Source organism: Moschus berezovskii, chromosome 20 (assembly GCF_049115385.1).
Source record: "Moschus berezovskii isolate FMDL1 chromosome 20, NW_MosBer_1.0, whole genome shotgun sequence".
Lineage (NCBI taxonomy): Eukaryota > Metazoa > Chordata > Mammalia > Artiodactyla > Moschidae > Moschus > Moschus berezovskii.
In genome coordinates this window covers 56,236,878-56,255,572 of record NC_142479.1, presented here as the reverse complement: position 1 = coordinate 56,255,572, position 18,695 = coordinate 56,236,878, and the positions used below count along the sequence as shown (strand labels likewise).

The 18,695-nt window shown below is 38.3% G+C and overlaps 1 protein-coding gene and 1 pseudogene across 8 annotated transcripts in view; both read left to right on the top strand.

The window, feature by feature from the left end:
- GPATCH8 (G-patch domain containing 8) overlaps positions 1-18,695 on the top strand; it is a 105,366-nt gene that overhangs the window by 52,006 nt on the left and 34,665 nt on the right. For all 8 annotated transcript variants that reach the window (XM_055408040.2, XM_055408043.2, XM_055408045.2 and 5 more), the window contains 2 exons: positions 1,807-1,874; positions 3,276-3,362. In XM_055408040.2, coding sequence (XP_055264015.2) covers positions 1,807-1,874; positions 3,276-3,362 — 155 coding nt within the window. The remainder of the gene's footprint in view (positions 1-1,806; positions 1,875-3,275; positions 3,363-18,695) is intronic.
- LOC148774757 (large ribosomal subunit protein eL33 pseudogene) lies at positions 3,394-18,669 on the top strand (annotated as a pseudogene).

Below are 18,695 nucleotides of genomic sequence, written 5' to 3'. Positions count from 1 at the left end.
AATTCTAATACTGTAAAAACTTGATTTCCCCACAATATAATGGGCACTAGCACTTGCTACTGCAATTTATAAATAAATTAAAACAAACTTTGACTGCCTTAGGAGGCAAAAGTACTGATGCAGAGTTTATAACAGGGGTTTACAGAGGTAATGAATTTCTACCAAAATTTTCTTGATTCTTAACAAAGCAAATTCTGACAGATCAAAAAAGATATCAAAACAAAAAAATAACTTTGACATTTCTTTCCAATTCTTTCATTGGACCTTTGTTTTTACCAGTAAATCCCTGATTGAGACGTTATGAAAGTGATATTGCACCTAGGAAGTCATTTTTATAACCTGTCTTAATTTGGTCCTTTTGCTAAAGATTGCAGTCACTGCTTATTTATTATACCATTGGGCATAAGGTAGTAACGCATTTTTATTTTGTTTAACTGGCAGTTTTTGATAGTATCTAAAATAAGGCTGTGTTTTACAACTTTATTCTCTTTTCTGGTGTGAGATGTTCTTTATTTACTTAATTTTTTTTCATGTGATAATTATTCTTGATTAGCTTCTTATTGTTTAAAAGCAATAATGGGAGATTGGTGATAAGTAATTAAACTTCTGAATTTGTTTTTCATTTCTTTTTGAAATAAAAATCAACACAAATACAGAGCAACTAGATTCAAGTGGTTGCTGGTCACTTTGGAAACAGTTTTTTTCCCCTCTGGGACTAATCCTAGTCATGGGCGTGGCATTTATCCTTTTTTTTTACCCCCCAAATTCAGTTTTGGTAATATGTCAGATTTACAAAACTCAACTTTTAGCCCAAAGGTATAATATATATGTGTGTATAACCAAAAAAAAACATAAATAAATAATTGTTTACACCAGCCTGAGTGAAATGATGAGGGAAGTAAACATTGTGTTTTTTCACTAAAGGTATACAACGGATAAGGTAAGTCCTCTTTTCAGTGGGCTTACATCACAATAAACAGCGCAAGTTGTGATGTAAAAAAGCTGTGGTAGTAAAGTGCTTGTCTGCCCCATTTTGCTTTGTTTGGCTGGTTATGAGTGGATTAAATATACATTGTAAAAAATCTCCAGCATAGATCAATTAGTTTAAAGTCAATTTTCTTCGCAACTAGTCCTTTTCACAGCTTACTGATTACCACAGTCAGTCTTAAAATCCACTCTGGAAAAATGGGACCTTAGAGCACCAGTTTAAAAGTAAAACTATTCTTTCCTCAGGGCAACTAACTGTTGCCTTCCTTTTAATTATTTTCACACCTTCATTTAATTGTAAAGCATCTTTTGAATACAAAGAAATATTAAACACGCTGAGTTGCAGTTATTGAATTTTCCTGTGTCATATTTGAAACTGTGCTCTTCCGATTTAAACCTGTCAGTTGACATATTTATTACCAGTTTTAAAAGTGTGTGTGGGAAAATGTCAGTGAACAGTAAGAGTGAAGTGATTCTTGATGGAAAGTTATTTGGGAGTCTTTTTAAAAAGGAATTTCTAATGTTTTCGATTTTAAACTTCCTGGTGCCATTGCCTATAAATGCTTTGCATTACTTATTTAATTTTGCTTTAGTAATCTGGAATCATCCCCAACTGGAAGGTCAGCCAAGGTGGTTAGTTGGGCTTAAACTGGAGAGGTAGGTTTGGTTGTAAGCTGTGAGAATGGCTTGTGTTTGGTTCACTGTAGCTTTCTGGTCTCTGCACTCCAAGGCAAGATCTCTAACCACCCAAACCCAATGTGTAAAGCGAGCTGTTGGCTTAGCCTTACATCTCACCTTGATTATATGTTCCTGTTACAGGGAGAACAGATCCCATTCCAATCGTCGTCAAGTATGATGTCATGGGCATGGGTCGCATGGAAATGGAGGTAAATTGATCTCATTGGTTGACTTGTTTTATGGGGTATTTAAAAATGGATACTAATTCCAAAATTCAGGTGTAATATTAATATTTTTGAGGGAAAATTAAAAAACTTTGTATTCTCATTTAGTGCTATCTTTGAGGTAAGCAGGTGGCAAATAATGTCCTTTTTATAAAAAAGTTGAGTGATTGCCCCAGCATTATGCCACAAGACAAGATCAGACTTAAACCCAGGCCCTTATGCTCATTTCAGTAGGCTCTGTAGCTCAAATCTTAAAATATTTGTTGTGGTAGAAGCTTTGCCCCTACAGAGCTCTGTCAACAACCTCAGATATGCAGATGATATACCACTCTAAGGGCAGAAAGCGAAGAGGAACTAAAGAGGCTTTTGATGAAGGTGAAAGAGAAGAGTGAAAAAGCTGGCTTAAAAGCTTAAAACTCACATTCAAAAAACTAAGATCTTGGCATCCGGTCCCATCACTTCATGGCAAATAGACAGGGTAAAAATGGAAACAGCGGCAGATTTTATTTTCAGCGGACAGTGACTGCAGCCATGAAGTTAAGAGGTGCTTGCTCCTTGAAAGGAAAGTTATGACAAACCTAAACAGCATATTAAAAAGAAGAGACATCACTTTGCCAACGAAGGTTCATATAGTCAAAGCTATAGTTTTTCCTGTAGTCATGTACGGATGTGAGAGTTGGACCATGAAGAAGGCTGCACGCTGAAGAATTGATGCTTTCCAACTGTGGTGCTGGACTCTTGAGAGTCCCTTGAACAGCACGGAAATCAAACCAGCCAATCCTAAAGGATATCAACCCTGAATATTCATTGGAAGGACTGATGCTGAAGCTCCAATACTTTGGCTACCTGATGTGAAAAGCCAACTCGTTGAAAAAGACCCTGATGCTGAGAAAGATTGAGGGCAAAGAGAGAAGAGGGTGACAGAGGATGAAATGGTTGGATGACATCATCAACTCAATGGACACGAGTTTGAGCAAACTCCGGGAGATAGTGAAGGACAAGGAAGCCTGGCTTGCTGCAGTTCTTGGGGTCGCAAAGAGTTGGACAATACCTAGTGACTGAACAACAATAGAGCTGTGTACTGCTCTCATCGGTGACACCTTCTTTTCATTGCTTGAAACTTTATGCTCCATTTACTGCTAATTCTTTGGCATTGAACATTGAAGTAAAGTCTGTTATCATCAACTATGCCTTTTGGGAACCACCAGTATGAAAGGATTAATGAGCTATTTTGCATGTTTTTTTCTCTGTGGTGTGACAACAAAGCAAGAGGTAGTTGAGCAAATTACATATTTTTATATAGTACTGTAGTTGTGTAAATTACTTTTTTATGGCTAGATAGGAGTACTTTGGCAATTAAGACTAATTGTATCTATTTTTGTTAAGCTTGATTATGCTGAAGATGCTACCGAACGGCGCCGTGTCCTAGAAGTAGAAAAAGAAGACACGGAAGAACTGAGGCAGAAGTACAAGGTACTTAAATGAAACCATTCTTACATGTGGGGCTTTCACATTGAGATATTCATTTTGGTGAAGACAATCCTTTGACAACAATATTTGTTTACCATTTGGTGTTGATTAATCTTAGTCCTCAGGTTTCTGTTATTTATTGCTTCTGTAAAAACTACAGAGATAATAATAACAACCACTTTGTATGTCTGTTGTGGAGATTACATTAATGTTTGAAAACAATGCCTGGAATACATTAGGTAATAATAGTAAGAATTGATGAGTCCTTTGAGAGCTTGATACCTATTGATAAGCCTTTTTTTCCTTTTTCAATGGATGAGGTGTTTAAAGAATAACAATTGAGAACTTCAGTATCTTCCTTTTTAAGCTGATAGTAATAGAAAACTGTAGCTTAGAATATAAGTTAGCTTTCAAAATGACTCACCAAAGCATCCCCCTTCCCTTCTCTACCAGGAGGACAGAAATTAATCACCAGAGACAACTCTAGACCCTAATCAGCCCAGAGATGGGCACCAGAGAGATCTATGTAGCAAACCTTTATCGTGCTGTGTGCTCAGTCCCTTCAGTCATGTCCTACTCTGTGCAACCCCGTGGACTGTAGCCTGTTAGACTCCTCTGTCCTTGGGATTCTCTAGGCAAAGATACTGGAGTATGTTGCCATTTCTTCCTCCAGGGGATCTTCCCGACCCAGGGCTTGAACCTGCATCTCATGTCTCCTGCATCAACAGGCAGGTTCTTTATCACTAGCACCAACAGGGAAGCAAACCTTTACTAACCAACTCTTACCTTCCATTAGTTCCCCAATTTGCTGCTCTAGAAACTCAAAGTCCTTTTCCTTTGTCTTGTCACTTCTCTAAAAAGTTATTGTTATTTTGTTAAGATGTATATAAGCTCAAGATCTAACCACCCTTTTCGAGTTAACCATCACTGAGTACTCGGACATGTATGCGTGATGCCCCTGGTAATAAATTTCTGATTGTTTTTCTCTTGAAAAAAAAAAAAAAAGACGAAGGCACTTGCTTTTTAAGATGTTTTAGTAAGTTCAATCTCTACTATGAAATAGGTAAATTTGAAGATAAACAGATTTAGTGAAAACTATCATATAGAAACTGATTTTGGTCTCGGTATTTAAGGTGAGCAGAAAAGTAAAGGGATTCATTTTTAAAAACCTGTTCTACCATTTAAAAAAAAATGTATAAAGGAAAAATGGACAGAACTGCAAGTAGAATTGTTAAATCTACCACAGTAATGGAAGATTTTAATATACATATCTCAGTAATTGATAAAAGTAAAGGAAAGAAATATCTGCAAGGATGTTTGGAAGATTGGAACAACACATTTAATAAATTTCACCTAATGCTTTTATAGAGCTGTGTGTCCAATCACTTTGAAAATAGCAACTTTCAAATGTACATGAAACATTTATTTAAACAAAAAAATTTTCTCTACCACGTTTGGTGTCATAAAGTATGAACAAATTTCAGAGAACTGAAATCAAGTTTTGTGTGTGTGTGTGTGCTTAGTTTCTCAGTCATGTCCAACACTTTGCGGCCCCACAAACTGTAGCCCTCCAGGCTCCTCTCATGGAATTTTGCAGTCAGGAATACTGGAGTGGGGTGCCATTTCCTCCTCTAGGGGATCTTCCAGACCCAGGGATCAAACCTACCTCCCTATTGTCTCCTGCATTGGCAGGCGGATTCTTTACCTCTAGCACCTGGAAAATCAAGTTATCAAGTCACAAAACAATTAGCTTTTTAAAAAGTTTTTTAAAACCTTTCAAAATTAAGATACACATTTTTATTTAACCCTGCCAGTAGAAGCAGAAATTACAATAGTAATTGCAAAATATTTTGGACTGAAAGATAGAAATGTTACACATCAAAATTTGTAAGGTAAGCTAAAGCAATATTATATTTTATAGCAAATACATGTCCTTAAATGCTTACCTTAGAAAAAAAGGCAAGAAATAAATGAAGTAAACATTTCTCTTGGGAAGTTAGCAAAAGAATAGCAAAATAAACCCAAAGAATGTTAAAAAAAAAAGAAGTAATGAAGATATTGATAAGAACGAAACAGAAAACAAATATCCGATGGATCCAAAATTTTGTTATTTGACATACTTGTGATATTAAGAAAGAAAACGTAGAAAATCAATATCGATAATGAAAAGAGAGGATGTCATTGTAGATGTGGCAGGCAGTAAAAGATAAAAATAGTATGGATAACTATGCTTTGAATGTAAAGATAGTTTTAAGTAGACAAATTCTTAAAATATGTAACTCCCTAAAATAGATTTGAATAGAAATGGAAAACCTCAGTAATCTTGTAACATGTATAAATTATATGTTAAATATGTAGTGAAAAATCTTTCCATACAGCCCAAATAACTTCATTACTGAGTTCTATCAAAAATCATAAAAGAAATAACTTCGGCCTTGAACAGCAGCTATTCCTGATCTTCAGGGAATTGAAAATGAAGAAAAAATCCTCGCTCATTTAATGAAAGAGACTAGTACCATAGATCCCCTGGAGAAAAAATGGCAACTCACTCCAGTATTCTTGCCTGGGAAATCCCATGGACAGAAGGAGCCTAGCAGGCTGTAGCCCATGGGGATTACAAAAAAGTTGGATATGACTTAGTGACTATAAAAACAACAGAAAGTACCATCTTGAAGATAAATCCTGACAAGGACAGTTAATTATAATGACATATAACACAAATGCAGATTAAAATTTTTTTTTTCTTTTTATAAACTTATTTTTAATTGGAGGATAATTGCTTTACAGTGTTGGTTGGTTTCTGCCATACATCAGCATGAATCAGCCATAGGTATACATTTGTCCCTTCCCTCTTGAACCTCCCTCCTACCTCTCACCCCATCTGACACCCCTCTGGTTTGTCACAAAGCACTAGACTGAGCTCCCTCTGCTGTACAGCAACTTCCCATTAGCTATCTATTTTACACGTGGTAATGTATATCCTAAAGGAAATCAGTCCTGTTCATTGGAAGGACTGATGGTGAAGCTTAAACTCCAATACTTTGGTCACCTGATGCGAAGAGCTGACTCATTTGAAAAGAGCCTGATGCTGGGAAAGATTGAAGGCAGGAAGACAAGGGGACAACAGAGGGTGAGATGGTTGGATGGCATCACTGACTCAGTGGACATGAGTTTGAGTAAACTCCGGGAGTTGATGATGGACAGGGAAGCCTGGTGTGCTGCAGTCCATGGGGTCACGAAGAGTCGGACACGACTGAGCGACTGAACTGAACGTATATATTTCAGTGTTACTCTCAACTCCTCCCACCCTCTCCTTCCTCCACTGTGTCCATAAGTCTGTTCTCTGTGTCTGAGTTTCTATTCCTGCCCTGCATATAGGTTACAGACACAAATCTTAAAATACCAGAACTAATTTAGGATATACAATAACTAAGTTATCCCAGGAATGCAAAATTGATTTAATGTTAAAATCAGTTTATATAGTCAATCATGTTAAGTGACTAAAGAGAAAAAATTATGTGATCATCTTAGTAGATCATTCATTCATGATGTAATATCTTGTAATATCTTGTCCACCTGACCAAGAAAGGACCTTTTTTAACCAGCTGGAATGCATACAAAAACTATACAGGAGACATCCTACTTAATATTGAAAAGTTGAAAACTTTCCTTTTGAGATAGGGAAACATGACAAGGATTCCTGTTGTCATTGTTTCTATTAAATATTGTGCTTGAAGTCTTAAGTAGCAAGGCAGTAAGGCAGACAGGTAGAAATAAAGATAAAAGATGAAAGGGAGAGACAACTGTCTTTTGTTTGTAGCTATGATTATCTTCAGAGGTATCCAAGAGAATTTACAGACGAGTTACAAATAACAGAGTTTAGCTGGATGCTTGATACAAAATCAAATTTAAATTTGCATATGGACTGTAGCCTGCCAGGCTTCTCTGTCCTTGGGATTCTCTAGGCAAGAGTACTGGAGTGGGTAGTCATTTCCTTCTTCAGGGGATCTTTCTGACCCAGGGATTGAACCTGGGTCTCCTGCATTGCAGGCAGATTCTTTACCATCTGAGCCACCAAAGGGGTGGCATCTGTATATCAACAACGGAGAATTAGAAGCTGGAGATAACAAAATGTCACCAATTGTAATAGGAAACAAGTAAATGAAGCATTTGAGTATAGATCTAATGAGATGTGGGAGACTTAAGAGAAAAATTCTGAAGCATTATTTTCAATGAGACATTAAAGAACAATAAATTTAAAGATTGAGATTTTTTATTATGGTCATGAATTAAATAATCCAATATTGTAAAGGCATTTGTTTTCCCTCAATCTTCCTATATATTCAAAACAGTCAGATAGAAATCCCAACAAAATTTTGTATGGAATTTGATAAGCTGATTCCAAAATTTATATGGAAGTGCAAAGGCTCAAGAACAGTCAAAGCATTCTTAAAGTATAAGATAGAAAGCTACAGTAATTAAGATGTGATATTGGCACAGGGATAGGCCAGTGGAACAGAAGAGAGAGCCCAGATGCAGACCCTTAGGTATTTGACTGCTTGATAAGAGAAAGGTGATATTGCAAATAAGTGGGGGAAAGAATGAATTTTTCAGTAAATGATTCTGAGACAATTGGTTATCCATATGGGAAGTAGTGACTTTGAACTTCTACCCTCATCAGTTCAGTTCAGTTGCTCAGTCGTGTTCGACTCTTTGTGACCCCGTGTACAGCAACATGCCAGGTCTCCCTGTCCATCACCAACTTCTGGGGTTTACTCAAACTCATGTCCATTGAGTTGGTGATGCTATCCAACCATTTCATCCTCTGTTCTCTTCCCCTCCCGCCCTCAATCCTTCCCAGCATCAGGGTCTTTTCAAATGAGTCAGTTATTTGCATCAGGTGGCCAAAAGTATTGGAGCTTCAGCTTCAACATCGGTCCTTCCAAAGAACATTCAGGACTGATCTCCTTTAGAATGGACTGGTTGGATCTCCTTGCAGTGCAAGGGACTCTCAAGAGTCTTCTCCAGCACCACAGTTCAGAAGCATCAATTCCTTGGCGCTCAGCTTTCTTCACAGTCCAACTCTCACATCCATACATGACCACTGGAAAAACCATAGCCTTGACTAGACGGACCTTGGTTGGCAAAGTAATGTCTCTGCTTTTTAATATGCTATCTAGGTTGGTCATAACTTTCCTTCCAAGGAGTAAGCGTCTTTTAATTTCATGGCTGCAATCAGCATCCACAGTGATTTTGGAGCCCAAAAAAATAAAGTCTGACACTGTTTCCACTGTTTCCCCATCTATTACCCATGAAGTGATGGGACCAGATGCCATGATCTTAGTTTTCTGAATGTTGAGCTTCAAGCTAACCTTTTCACTCTCCTCTTTCACTTTCATCAAGAGGCTTTTTAGTTCCTCTTCACTTTCTGCCATAAGGGTGGTGTCATCTGCATATCTGAGGTTATTGATATTTCTCCTCGCAATCTTGATTGCAGCTTGTGCTTTTTCCAGCCCAGCGTTCCTCATGACGTACTCTGCATATAAGTTAAATAAGCAGGGTGACAATATACAACCTTGGCGTACTCCTTTTCCTATTTGGAACCAGTCTGTTGTTCCATGTCCAGTTCTGACTGTTGCTTCCTGACCTGCATACAAGTTTCTCAAGAGGCAGGTCAGGTGGTCTGGAATTCCCATCTCTTCCAGAATTTTCCATGATTTATTGTGATCCACACAGTCAAAGGCTTTGGCATAGTCAATGAAGCAGAAATAGATGTATCTCTGGAACTCTCTTGCTTTCTCCATGATCCAGCGGATGTTGGCAATTTGATCTCTGGTGCCTCTGCCTTTTCTAAAACCTGCTTGAACATCTGGGAGTTCACGGTTCGCATATTGCTGAAGCCTGGCTTGGAGAATTTTGAGCATGACTTTACTAGCGTGTGAGATGAGTGCAATTGTGTGGTAGTTGCTGCTGCTGCTAAGTCACTTCAGTCATGTCCGACTCTGTGCGACCCCATAGACGGAAGCCCACCAGGCTCCCCCGTCCCTGGGATTCTCCAGGCAAGAACACTGGAGTGGGTTGCCATTTCCTTCTCCAATGTGTGAAAGTGGAAAGTGAAAGTGAAGTCGCTCAGTCGTGTCCGACCCTCAGCGACCCCACGGACTGCAGCCTACCAGGCTCCTCCATCCATGGGATTTTCTAGGCAAGAGTACTGGAGTGGCTTGCCATTGCCTTCTCTGGTGCGGTAGTTAGCCACTCCTTAATTTATAGTTCTTGAACACCACAGATTGATTTTTTCCTTCTCTTAACAGTTCAATTCCAGCTTCCTTTCTTCCCAATCCCTTTTGTCATGCCTGCTTACCAAGAACCTGTCTCCACTCAGTACAAATATTTGCATCCTTCATTTCTACATCATTGCAATAGTGTAGTCTGGGACTGGTGCCAACTCAGTGGATTCTCAGAACTGGCAAGGAATCCTTTTATGTGTTATCTTCCTCTTAGTCTGTTCAACTGTCATTCTCAAACATTGATCCTCAAGCTCTCACCTTCCCTCAGCTACCCTTGTCCTTCTTGTATTTTTTCTTACTCCTAGTAGGAAGCGTAGAGACAATTTAGACTATCAAATGAGAGTGCCTTCTTCTACCTATAAATCTGCCATCAAACTTTGGTCTGTTCCCATCCTTAAATGTTTTTCCCTGGTTTCATCATTTGTCAAATGAAGTTCCTACCTACATCTGAATTCTGGAATCTAATCCTCTCTGTCTTATCAAGAAGTTTACATCTTTTTTCTTGTGTTGGCAAACTCACTCATTCATTTCCTGTCAACCAGTAAACATTCTCACACATTCTTAGGGGAAAGGAACCTCTAAAACCAAAATAAACTTCACTCTATTGACTCTTAGTCACTGCAGCTACTATTTTTGAAAAAATAGTCTGCACTCACTGCCTTCTATTCTTTTTGTGTGTGTGAAAGTTGTACATAGTTTTATTTTATTTTTTATTCTCCAAATATGATATTTTTAATTTATTTATTTTAATTGGAGGCTAATAAAGCAGAGACATTATTTTGCCAACCAAGGTCCGTCTAGTCAAGGCTATGGTTTTTCCCGTGGTCATGTATGGATGTGAGAGTTGGACTGTGAAGAAAGCTGATCGCCGAAGAATCGATGCTTTTGAACTGTGGTGTTGGAGAAGACTCTTGAGAGTCCCTTATACTGCAAGGAGATCCAACCAGTCCATTCTAAAGGAGATCAATCCTGGGTGTTCATTGGAAGGACTGATGCTAAAGCTGAGACTGCAATACTTTGGCCACCTCATGCGACGAGTTGACTCACTGGAAAAGACTCTGATGCTGGGAAAGGTTGGGGGCGGGAGGAGAAGGGGACGACGGAGAATGAGATGGCTGGATGGCATCACCGACTCTGTGGACATGAGTTTGAGTGTACTCCGGGAGTTGGTGATGGACAGGGAGGCCTGGCGTGCTGTGATTCATAGGGTTGCGGAGAGTCGGACACGACTGAGCGACTGAACTGAACTGAACTGAATTACTTTACATTATTGTATTGGTTTTGCCATACATTGACATGAATCTGCCCCGGGTGTACACGTGTTCCCCATCTTGAACCCCCCTCCCACTTTCCTCCCCATCCCAAAAAAGTTTTACATAGTTTTAAAGCCAAATAGCTCTACCACCCTTTTAATGGGAAAAAAAAATTCTGTCCTATCTTGATACCTTTAGTATCAATATCGATAAGGTATTTAGGAAATATGTGTAAGATATAAAAAGCAACTATAGACACTTGTGTTTAACACTCTGCTCTATTTAAGAAAAAGAACGTTATCAATAACTTTATGATCCCGTCCCATTTCCTTCCTCTTGCCGAGGTAAGCACTATTCTGAATTTTGTGTTTATCATTCAGTTATGTTTTTTCAGGTAGATTTTTTTTTTGCTGCTTTTCACCCATATGTAATATATAGTTTAGTAACTTAGCATATTCACAGTGTTGTACAACCATCACCATTAATTCTAGAACATTTACTTTACTCCCACAAGAAACCTTGTACTTGTCTGCAGGCATTCCTCATTCTTCCCCCCTACCCCACCGGTTTTCCCTCCTCTGGCAACCACTTTTTGTCACTATAGATTTTCCTATTCTGATCATTTCATGTAAATTATTAATAAATCATTCAATATGTGGCCTTTTGTATATGATTTCTTTTACTTAGCATAATGTTTCCCAAGTTCATCCATATAAATAAATAGTATGTATCAAAACTTCATCCCTTTTTAGGACTGAATAATATTGCATTGTATGAGTATACTACAGTTTGTTTAGTTATTCATCAGTTAATGGCCATATGAGTTTTTTTCCACTTTTTTGCTATTGTGATAACACTGCTTTGAACAGCTTGTGCAAGTTTTTGTGTGAATATATTTTTCAATTCTCTTTTGTGTATACCTAGGAATGAAATTGCTAGTTAAATGGTAAGTCAGTGTTTTACTTTTTAAGGAACCACCACTCTTTTCCACACATGGTTGCACCATTTTGCATTCCCACCAGTACTGTATGAGAGTTAAAATTTCTCTACATTCTCATCAACACTCGTTTTATTTTTTATTATAGTCATTGTAGTAGGTATGAAGTAACAGTATCTTCTTGTGGTTTTGGTTGAGCACCTTTTCATGTGCTTATTGACCTTTTAATGATTTTTTTTTTTTTTGAGAAATGTCTATTCAGATCTTTCCCACATTTAAAAAAAGTAATACGGTATTTTTTAAAATAAAAAAAAATTTTAATTTGTTTTATTTTTGACTGTGCTGGGTCTGAGTGGAGGCTACTCTGTAGTTGAGATGGAAGGGCTTCTCATTGTGGTGGCTTTGCTTGTTGTGGAGCACCAGCTCTAGGGTGTGTGGGCTTCAATAGTTGTGCCACACAGGCTTAGTTGCCCCATGGCATGTGGAATCTGCCCAGACCAGGGATCAAATCTGTGTTGCCTGCATTGGCAGGAGGATTATTAACCATTGGACTACCAGGGAGATCTGTCTTTTGACTATGTTTTATTAATTGTCATTTTATTGTGTTATAAGAATTCTGGAATGAGACCTTTGTCAGATGTATGATTTGCAGGTATTTTCTTCCTTTTTTTATTGTCATTTCACTTGATAATGTCCTTTGTTGCTCATAGTTTTAAATTTTGGTGAAGTCCATTTTATCTTTGGTTACTTGTGTTTTTGATATCATATTTAAGAACCCATTGCCTAATCCAAGACCATGAAAAGTTACACCTATGTTTCCTTCTAAGAGTTTTATAATTTTAGCTCTTATAGATTTGGGTCTTTGGTGTAGTTTGAATTAATTTTTATATGTCGAAATTAATAGGAAAGGGTCCAAATTCAGTCTTTTGCCTGTGCCTACACAGTTGTCCCAGCATTATTTGTTGAAAAGACTGTTTTCCCCATTGAATGGCCTTGGCACCTCATCAGAAATCAGTTGAGCATAAATGTGTGGGTTTTTTCCTCAATTATATTCCATTGATCTGTGTACCTTTGGAGAAACACACTGTCTTTATTACTGTTGCTTTGTAGCAAGTTTTGCAGTTGAGAAGTGTGAGCCTTTCTACTTTATTCATTTTTAGGATTATTTTGGCTGTTCTTGGTCCCTTACAGTTCTGTGTGAATTTTAGAATGAGCTTGTCAATTTCTACAAAGAAAGCAGTTGCAGTTCTTTCATTATTTATTAAATCTTTTTACTTAATTCTGTTTTTGGCTGCACCTTGTAGCATGTGTCATCTTAGTTCCCTGACCATGGATTGAACCCATGCCCCCTGCATTGGAAGCGCAAAGTCTTTTTTTTTTTTTTTTTAATTAAAAAAGATGTATTTTGTGTTTGTTTATGGCTGTGCTGGGTCTTGATTGATGTGCACAGGCTTTCCCTAGTTGCAGTGTGTGGGCTTCTCATTGTGATGGCTGTTCCAGAGCACAGGCTCTAGGGCATTCTGGCTCCAGTAGTTGTGTCTCTGGCTCATGGGCCCAGTTACCCCATAGCATGTGGAATTTTCCTGGACCAGGGATTGAACCCTCGTCCCCTGCATTGGCAGGCGGATTCTTAACTGCTGGACCATCAGGGAAGTCCGGAAGCACAGAGTCAACCGTTCAACTGCCAGCTGGGATTCTGATAAGGATTATGTTGAATCTATAGATTGGTTTGGAGAGTATCACCATCTTTACATTGTTAAATCTTCCAATCCGTGAATACGGGATGTTTTTGCATTTATTTAGATCTTCTTTCTTTCAGTTTTTTTAAATTGAAGTATAATTGCTTTACATTCCACATGTGTGCATTGCTGCTGCTGCTGCTAAGTCGCTTCAGTCGTGTCCGACTCTGTGCAACCCCATAGACGGCAGCCCACCAGGCTCCCCCGTCCCTGGGATTCTCCAGGCAAGAACACTGGAGTGGGTTGCCATTTCCTTCTCCAGTGCGTGAAAGTGAAAAGTGAAAGTGAAGTTGCTCAGTCGCGTCCCAACTCGTAGCGACCCCATGGACTGCAGCCTACCAGGCTCCTCCATCCATGGGATTTTCCAGGCAAGTGTACTGGAGTGGGTTGCCATTGCCTTCTCCCATGTATGCACTGCTGCTGCTGCTGCTAAGTCACTTCAGTCTTATCCAACTCTGTGTGACCCCATAGACGGAAGCCCACCATGCTCCCCCATCCCTGAGGTTCTCCAGGCAAGAACACTGGAGTGGGTTGCCATTTCCTTCTCCAATGTGTGAAAGTGAAAAGTGAAAGTGAAGTCGCTCAGTCGTGTCCGACCCCCAGCGACCCCACGGACTGCAGCCCACCAGGCTCCTCCATCCATGGGATTTTCTAGGCAAGAGTACTGGAGTGGCTTGCCATTGCCTTCTCCGCATGTATGCACTAATAGACGATATTTTTCTCTTTCTGACTAACTTCACTCGGTATGACGGACTGTAGGTCCATCCACATCTCTACAAATGACTAAATTTTGTTCTTTTTTATGGCTGAGCAATATTCAGTTGTATATATGTACCACCTCTTTATCCATTTCATGTATCATTGGACATTTATGTTGTTTCCATGTCCTGGCTTTTGTAAATAGGGCGGCAGTGAACATCTGTCACTTTGAATTTTGGTTTTCTCAGGGTATATGCCTAGTAGTGGAATTCTGGGTCATATGGTAGTTCTGTTTTTAATCTTTTAAGGAACCTCCATACTGTTCTCCACAGAGGCTATTTCAATTTACATTCCTACCACCGTGTAATAGGATTCCCTTTTCTCCACTCTCCAGCATTTATTGTTTGTAGATTTTTTGATGATGGTCATTCTGACCTGTGTGAGACGATACTTCATTGTAATTTTTATTTGTATTTGTCTAATAATTAATGATGTTGAGCATCTTTTCATGTGCCTTTTGGCCATCTGTATGTCTCCCCTGGAGAGATAGATGTCTGTTTAGGTTTTTGATTGATCTATTTTTTGATTGAATTGTTCGTTTTTTGATACTGAGCTCCATGAGCTGTTAGTATATTTTGGAGATTAATCCTTTGTCTGTTGCTTCGTTTGTAAATATTTTCTCCCATTCTGTGGGTTGTCTTTTTATCTTGTTTATGATTTCCTTTGTCGTGCAAAAACTTTTAAGTTTAATTAGAAACCGTTTGTTTATTTTAATTTTCATTGCTTTAGAAGGTGAGTCAAAAAGGTCTTGCTGTGGTTTATGTCAAATAATGTTCTCCCTGTATTTTCCTCTTAAGAGTTTTATCGTGTCTGATCTTACATTTAGGTCTTTAATCCATTTTGAGTTTATTTTTGTGTAGGGTGTTAAATAGTGTTCTTATTTCATTCTTTTATCTAGAGTTGTCCAGTTTTCCCAGCACCACTTATTGAAGATGCTGTCTTTTCTCCCTTGTATATTCTTGCCTCCTTTGTCATAGATTAGGTGACTGTAGGTGCTTGGGTTTATCTCTGGGCTTTCTATCTTGTATCGTTGATCTATATTTCTGTTTTTATGCCAGTACCATAGTGTCTTGATTACTCTAGTTTTGTAGTATAGTCTGAACTCAGGGACTCTGATTCCTCCAACTGTTTTTCTTTCTAGAGATTGCTTTGGCTGTTTGGGGTCTTTTGTGTTTCCATACAAATTCAGTGCTTAAGTTCTCTGTTTGGGGTCTTCTGTGTTTCCATACAAATTCAATGTCTAAGTTCTGTATTTCTCTTGTTAATTTAATCCTGTGTATTGTGGGGTTTTGGGCTTCCCAGGTAGCTCAGCTAGTAAAGAATCTGCCTGCAGCGCAGGGGACCCTGGTTTGATTCCTTGGTTGAGAAGTTCCCCTGGAGAAGGGATAGGCCACCCACTCCAGTATTCTTGGGCTTCCCTGGTGGGTATGATGGTAAAGAATCTGCCTGCAGTGTGGGAAACCTGGGTTTAGTTCCTGGGTTGAGAAGATCCCCTGAAGGAGGGGATGGCAACCTACTCCAGTAGTATTCTTGCCTGGAGAATCCCCATGGACAGAGGAGCCTGGCGGGCTACAGTCCATGTGGTTGCGAAGAATGGACACGACTGAGTGACTAGGGACACACAGACACTCTGGTTTTTTATGGTATTTTTTATGTTAATCTTGTATCCTACAACTTTGCTAAACTCATTTAGCAGTGAAATGGCAAAAGCAGATAGCTGTCTTAGAAGGGAACAGACAGCTCTATTCTGGTATTAGGGGGCAAGCTTTTAGTCTTTTAAGTGTGATGTTAGCTGGCGTTTTTCTTAGATGCCTTTATCAGATTGAGGAAGTTCCCTTCTATTCATAGAGAATGCATCTTTTTTCACCCTTTTTCTGTTAACTTTTGTAATCAGTATTTAATTGGATTATTTAGAGGTGTTTTATCTAGTCTGTTTATCTTATAATTTCTTTTTTCCTCCTAGTCTTTCTTAATTAGAATATTTAATCTAGTAATAGATAAAGTCATTTTAAGTATATTTGGATTTAAATCTGCCATCTTATTTTGTCTTCCCTTTTTTCCCACCTTCCCTTCCCCTACTTCTTTTCCTCTTTAAAGCTGCATTCTTTTGTTGGTCTCAGCAAGAAATATTGGACTGGGAGATTTGTAGCATATTGATGATGTTATTGTCATGAAAATGGATTAAATCACCCAGGGAGAAAGGAAAAATACAGTATCAGAGATGAAGATTGAATTTAGCAGCAGACTAAACACAGAAGAGGATAAAATCTATAAATTTGAAGGCAAGTCAATAGAAATTATCCAAACTGAAATTGAAAGAAAACATTAAAAAAAAAAACAACAGAGTATCTAAGATCAATGGGGTAATAGTTTAATGCAGTATTTTCAAAATTGGAGAAAGTAGAGATAATGACTGAGAAGTTTTTTCTTTTTTAGTGGGACATAAAATAAAAAGTGGGACATTTTAAAAACAAATGAAATATATGATAAAGTGATCTCAGGCCCTTGGGAAGAAGAAAATTCAAACTTCTCTGGAACAACTTAGGCTTCAAAGAACTATAAAGGGAATTTACCTGATGGTGCAGTGGCGCTTTCACTGCTATAGCCCAGATTCAGTCCCTGAATGGGAAACTAAAATCCTGCTAGTCACACACATGAAAAAAAGAACTCCTAAATAAAGCTCCCCCAAATAAGAGATCATAGATCATAAATCCAACTGAGAAACTAGACATTATGGGCTAGATTTAATGAAGGAAAAAAGAGAGACAAGTCAGACCTCTTAAGACTTAAGATACTAAAATTGTCAGCACAGATTAAAGCATGTAAGACAAGCATATTTAGTATGTTTAAGAATAAATTGGTCTCTTTCAACCATCTTGGACTCTGGAGGCTTGCCGGGAATAGGACTTCTAAAACAACAAATGTGTCTGGAAGGTTGTGGTCCGAGGCCATTTTTGCTGGCTATAAGCGGGATCTAGGGAACCAGAGGGAACCATACAACTCTCCTGAAAATTGAAGGTGTATATGCTTAAGATGAAACTGAATTCTATCTAGGCAAGAGATGTGCTTATGTGTCAAAGCACAGAACAACTCACTAACTCCTGGTGGAAAACCTAACAAAACCAGAGTAATCTGGGGAAGGATAATTTACAGTCATAGAAACAGTGACATGGTTCATGCCAGTTCTGAAACAGTCTTTCCTGCTAAGGCCATTGAATCCAGAATCTCTGTGATGCTGTTACCCTTCAAGGATTTAAATTTATTGAAAAATAAATAAAAATTTTTTAAAGGAATTGAAATTATGAGTAAGGAAGGGCACGAGACTTACGGGGAAGATTTAATAGCATTTTAAACAAAGTTGAATTTTGAATTATAACACATCTGAAGAATATAGCAAAAAGTGGAGAGAGGGAGGGCAAGAAAAAGAGAAATGGAAAATACATGAAAAAAATTGAGTTATATGATAAAGAATGTAAAACTAATGTGTTTAGATAGAGTTCCAGAATGAAAGAAAAATGGCAGAGGCAGTGTTCAAAGAAGAGATCCCAGAATTTGATGAAAGACACAACTCACATATTCAGGAAGCCTAATGACCTGCCTCTTGAGAAACCTATATGCAGGTCAGGAAGCAACAGTTAGAGCTGGACATGGAACAACAGACTGGTTCCAAATAGGAAAAGAAGTACGTCAAGGCTGTTTATTGTCACCCTGCTTATTTAACTTATATGCAGAGTACATCATGAGAAACACTGGGCTGAAAGAAGCACAAACTGGGATCAAGATTGCCGGGAGAAATATCAATAACCTCAGATATGCAGATGACACCACCCTTATGGCAGAAAGTGAAGAGGAACTAAAAAGCCTCAACATTCAGAAAACTAAGATCATGGCATCTGGTCCCATCACTTCATGGGAAATAGATGGGGAAACAGTGTCAGACTGTTTTGGGGGGCTCCAAAATCACTGCAGATGGTGATTGTAGACATGAAATTAAAAGATGCTTACTCCTTGGAAGGAAGGTTATGACCAACATAGATAGCATATTAAAAAGCAGAGACATTCTTTTGCCAACCAAGGTCCGTCTAGTCAAGGCTATGTTTTTTCTTTTTTTTTTCCTCACATAAAAATGCACAAACATTTGTTATTTTATTACCAATAGTGCTACAATGAACAATGCAAATTTTGTGGTCTAATTCTGTTGAGTCTCTTGTGGGTTTTCTTTTTTACATTTTAGAAACTAAATGGTAAACTTCTGTCAGTGTACTTGCATGTCTTTACAGACCCAAGTCTGTCTGCTGGCAAAAAAAAGAAATGAAAAAAAATTCAAACCCTGCTCGAACTAGAGAAAAACAAATTACAAA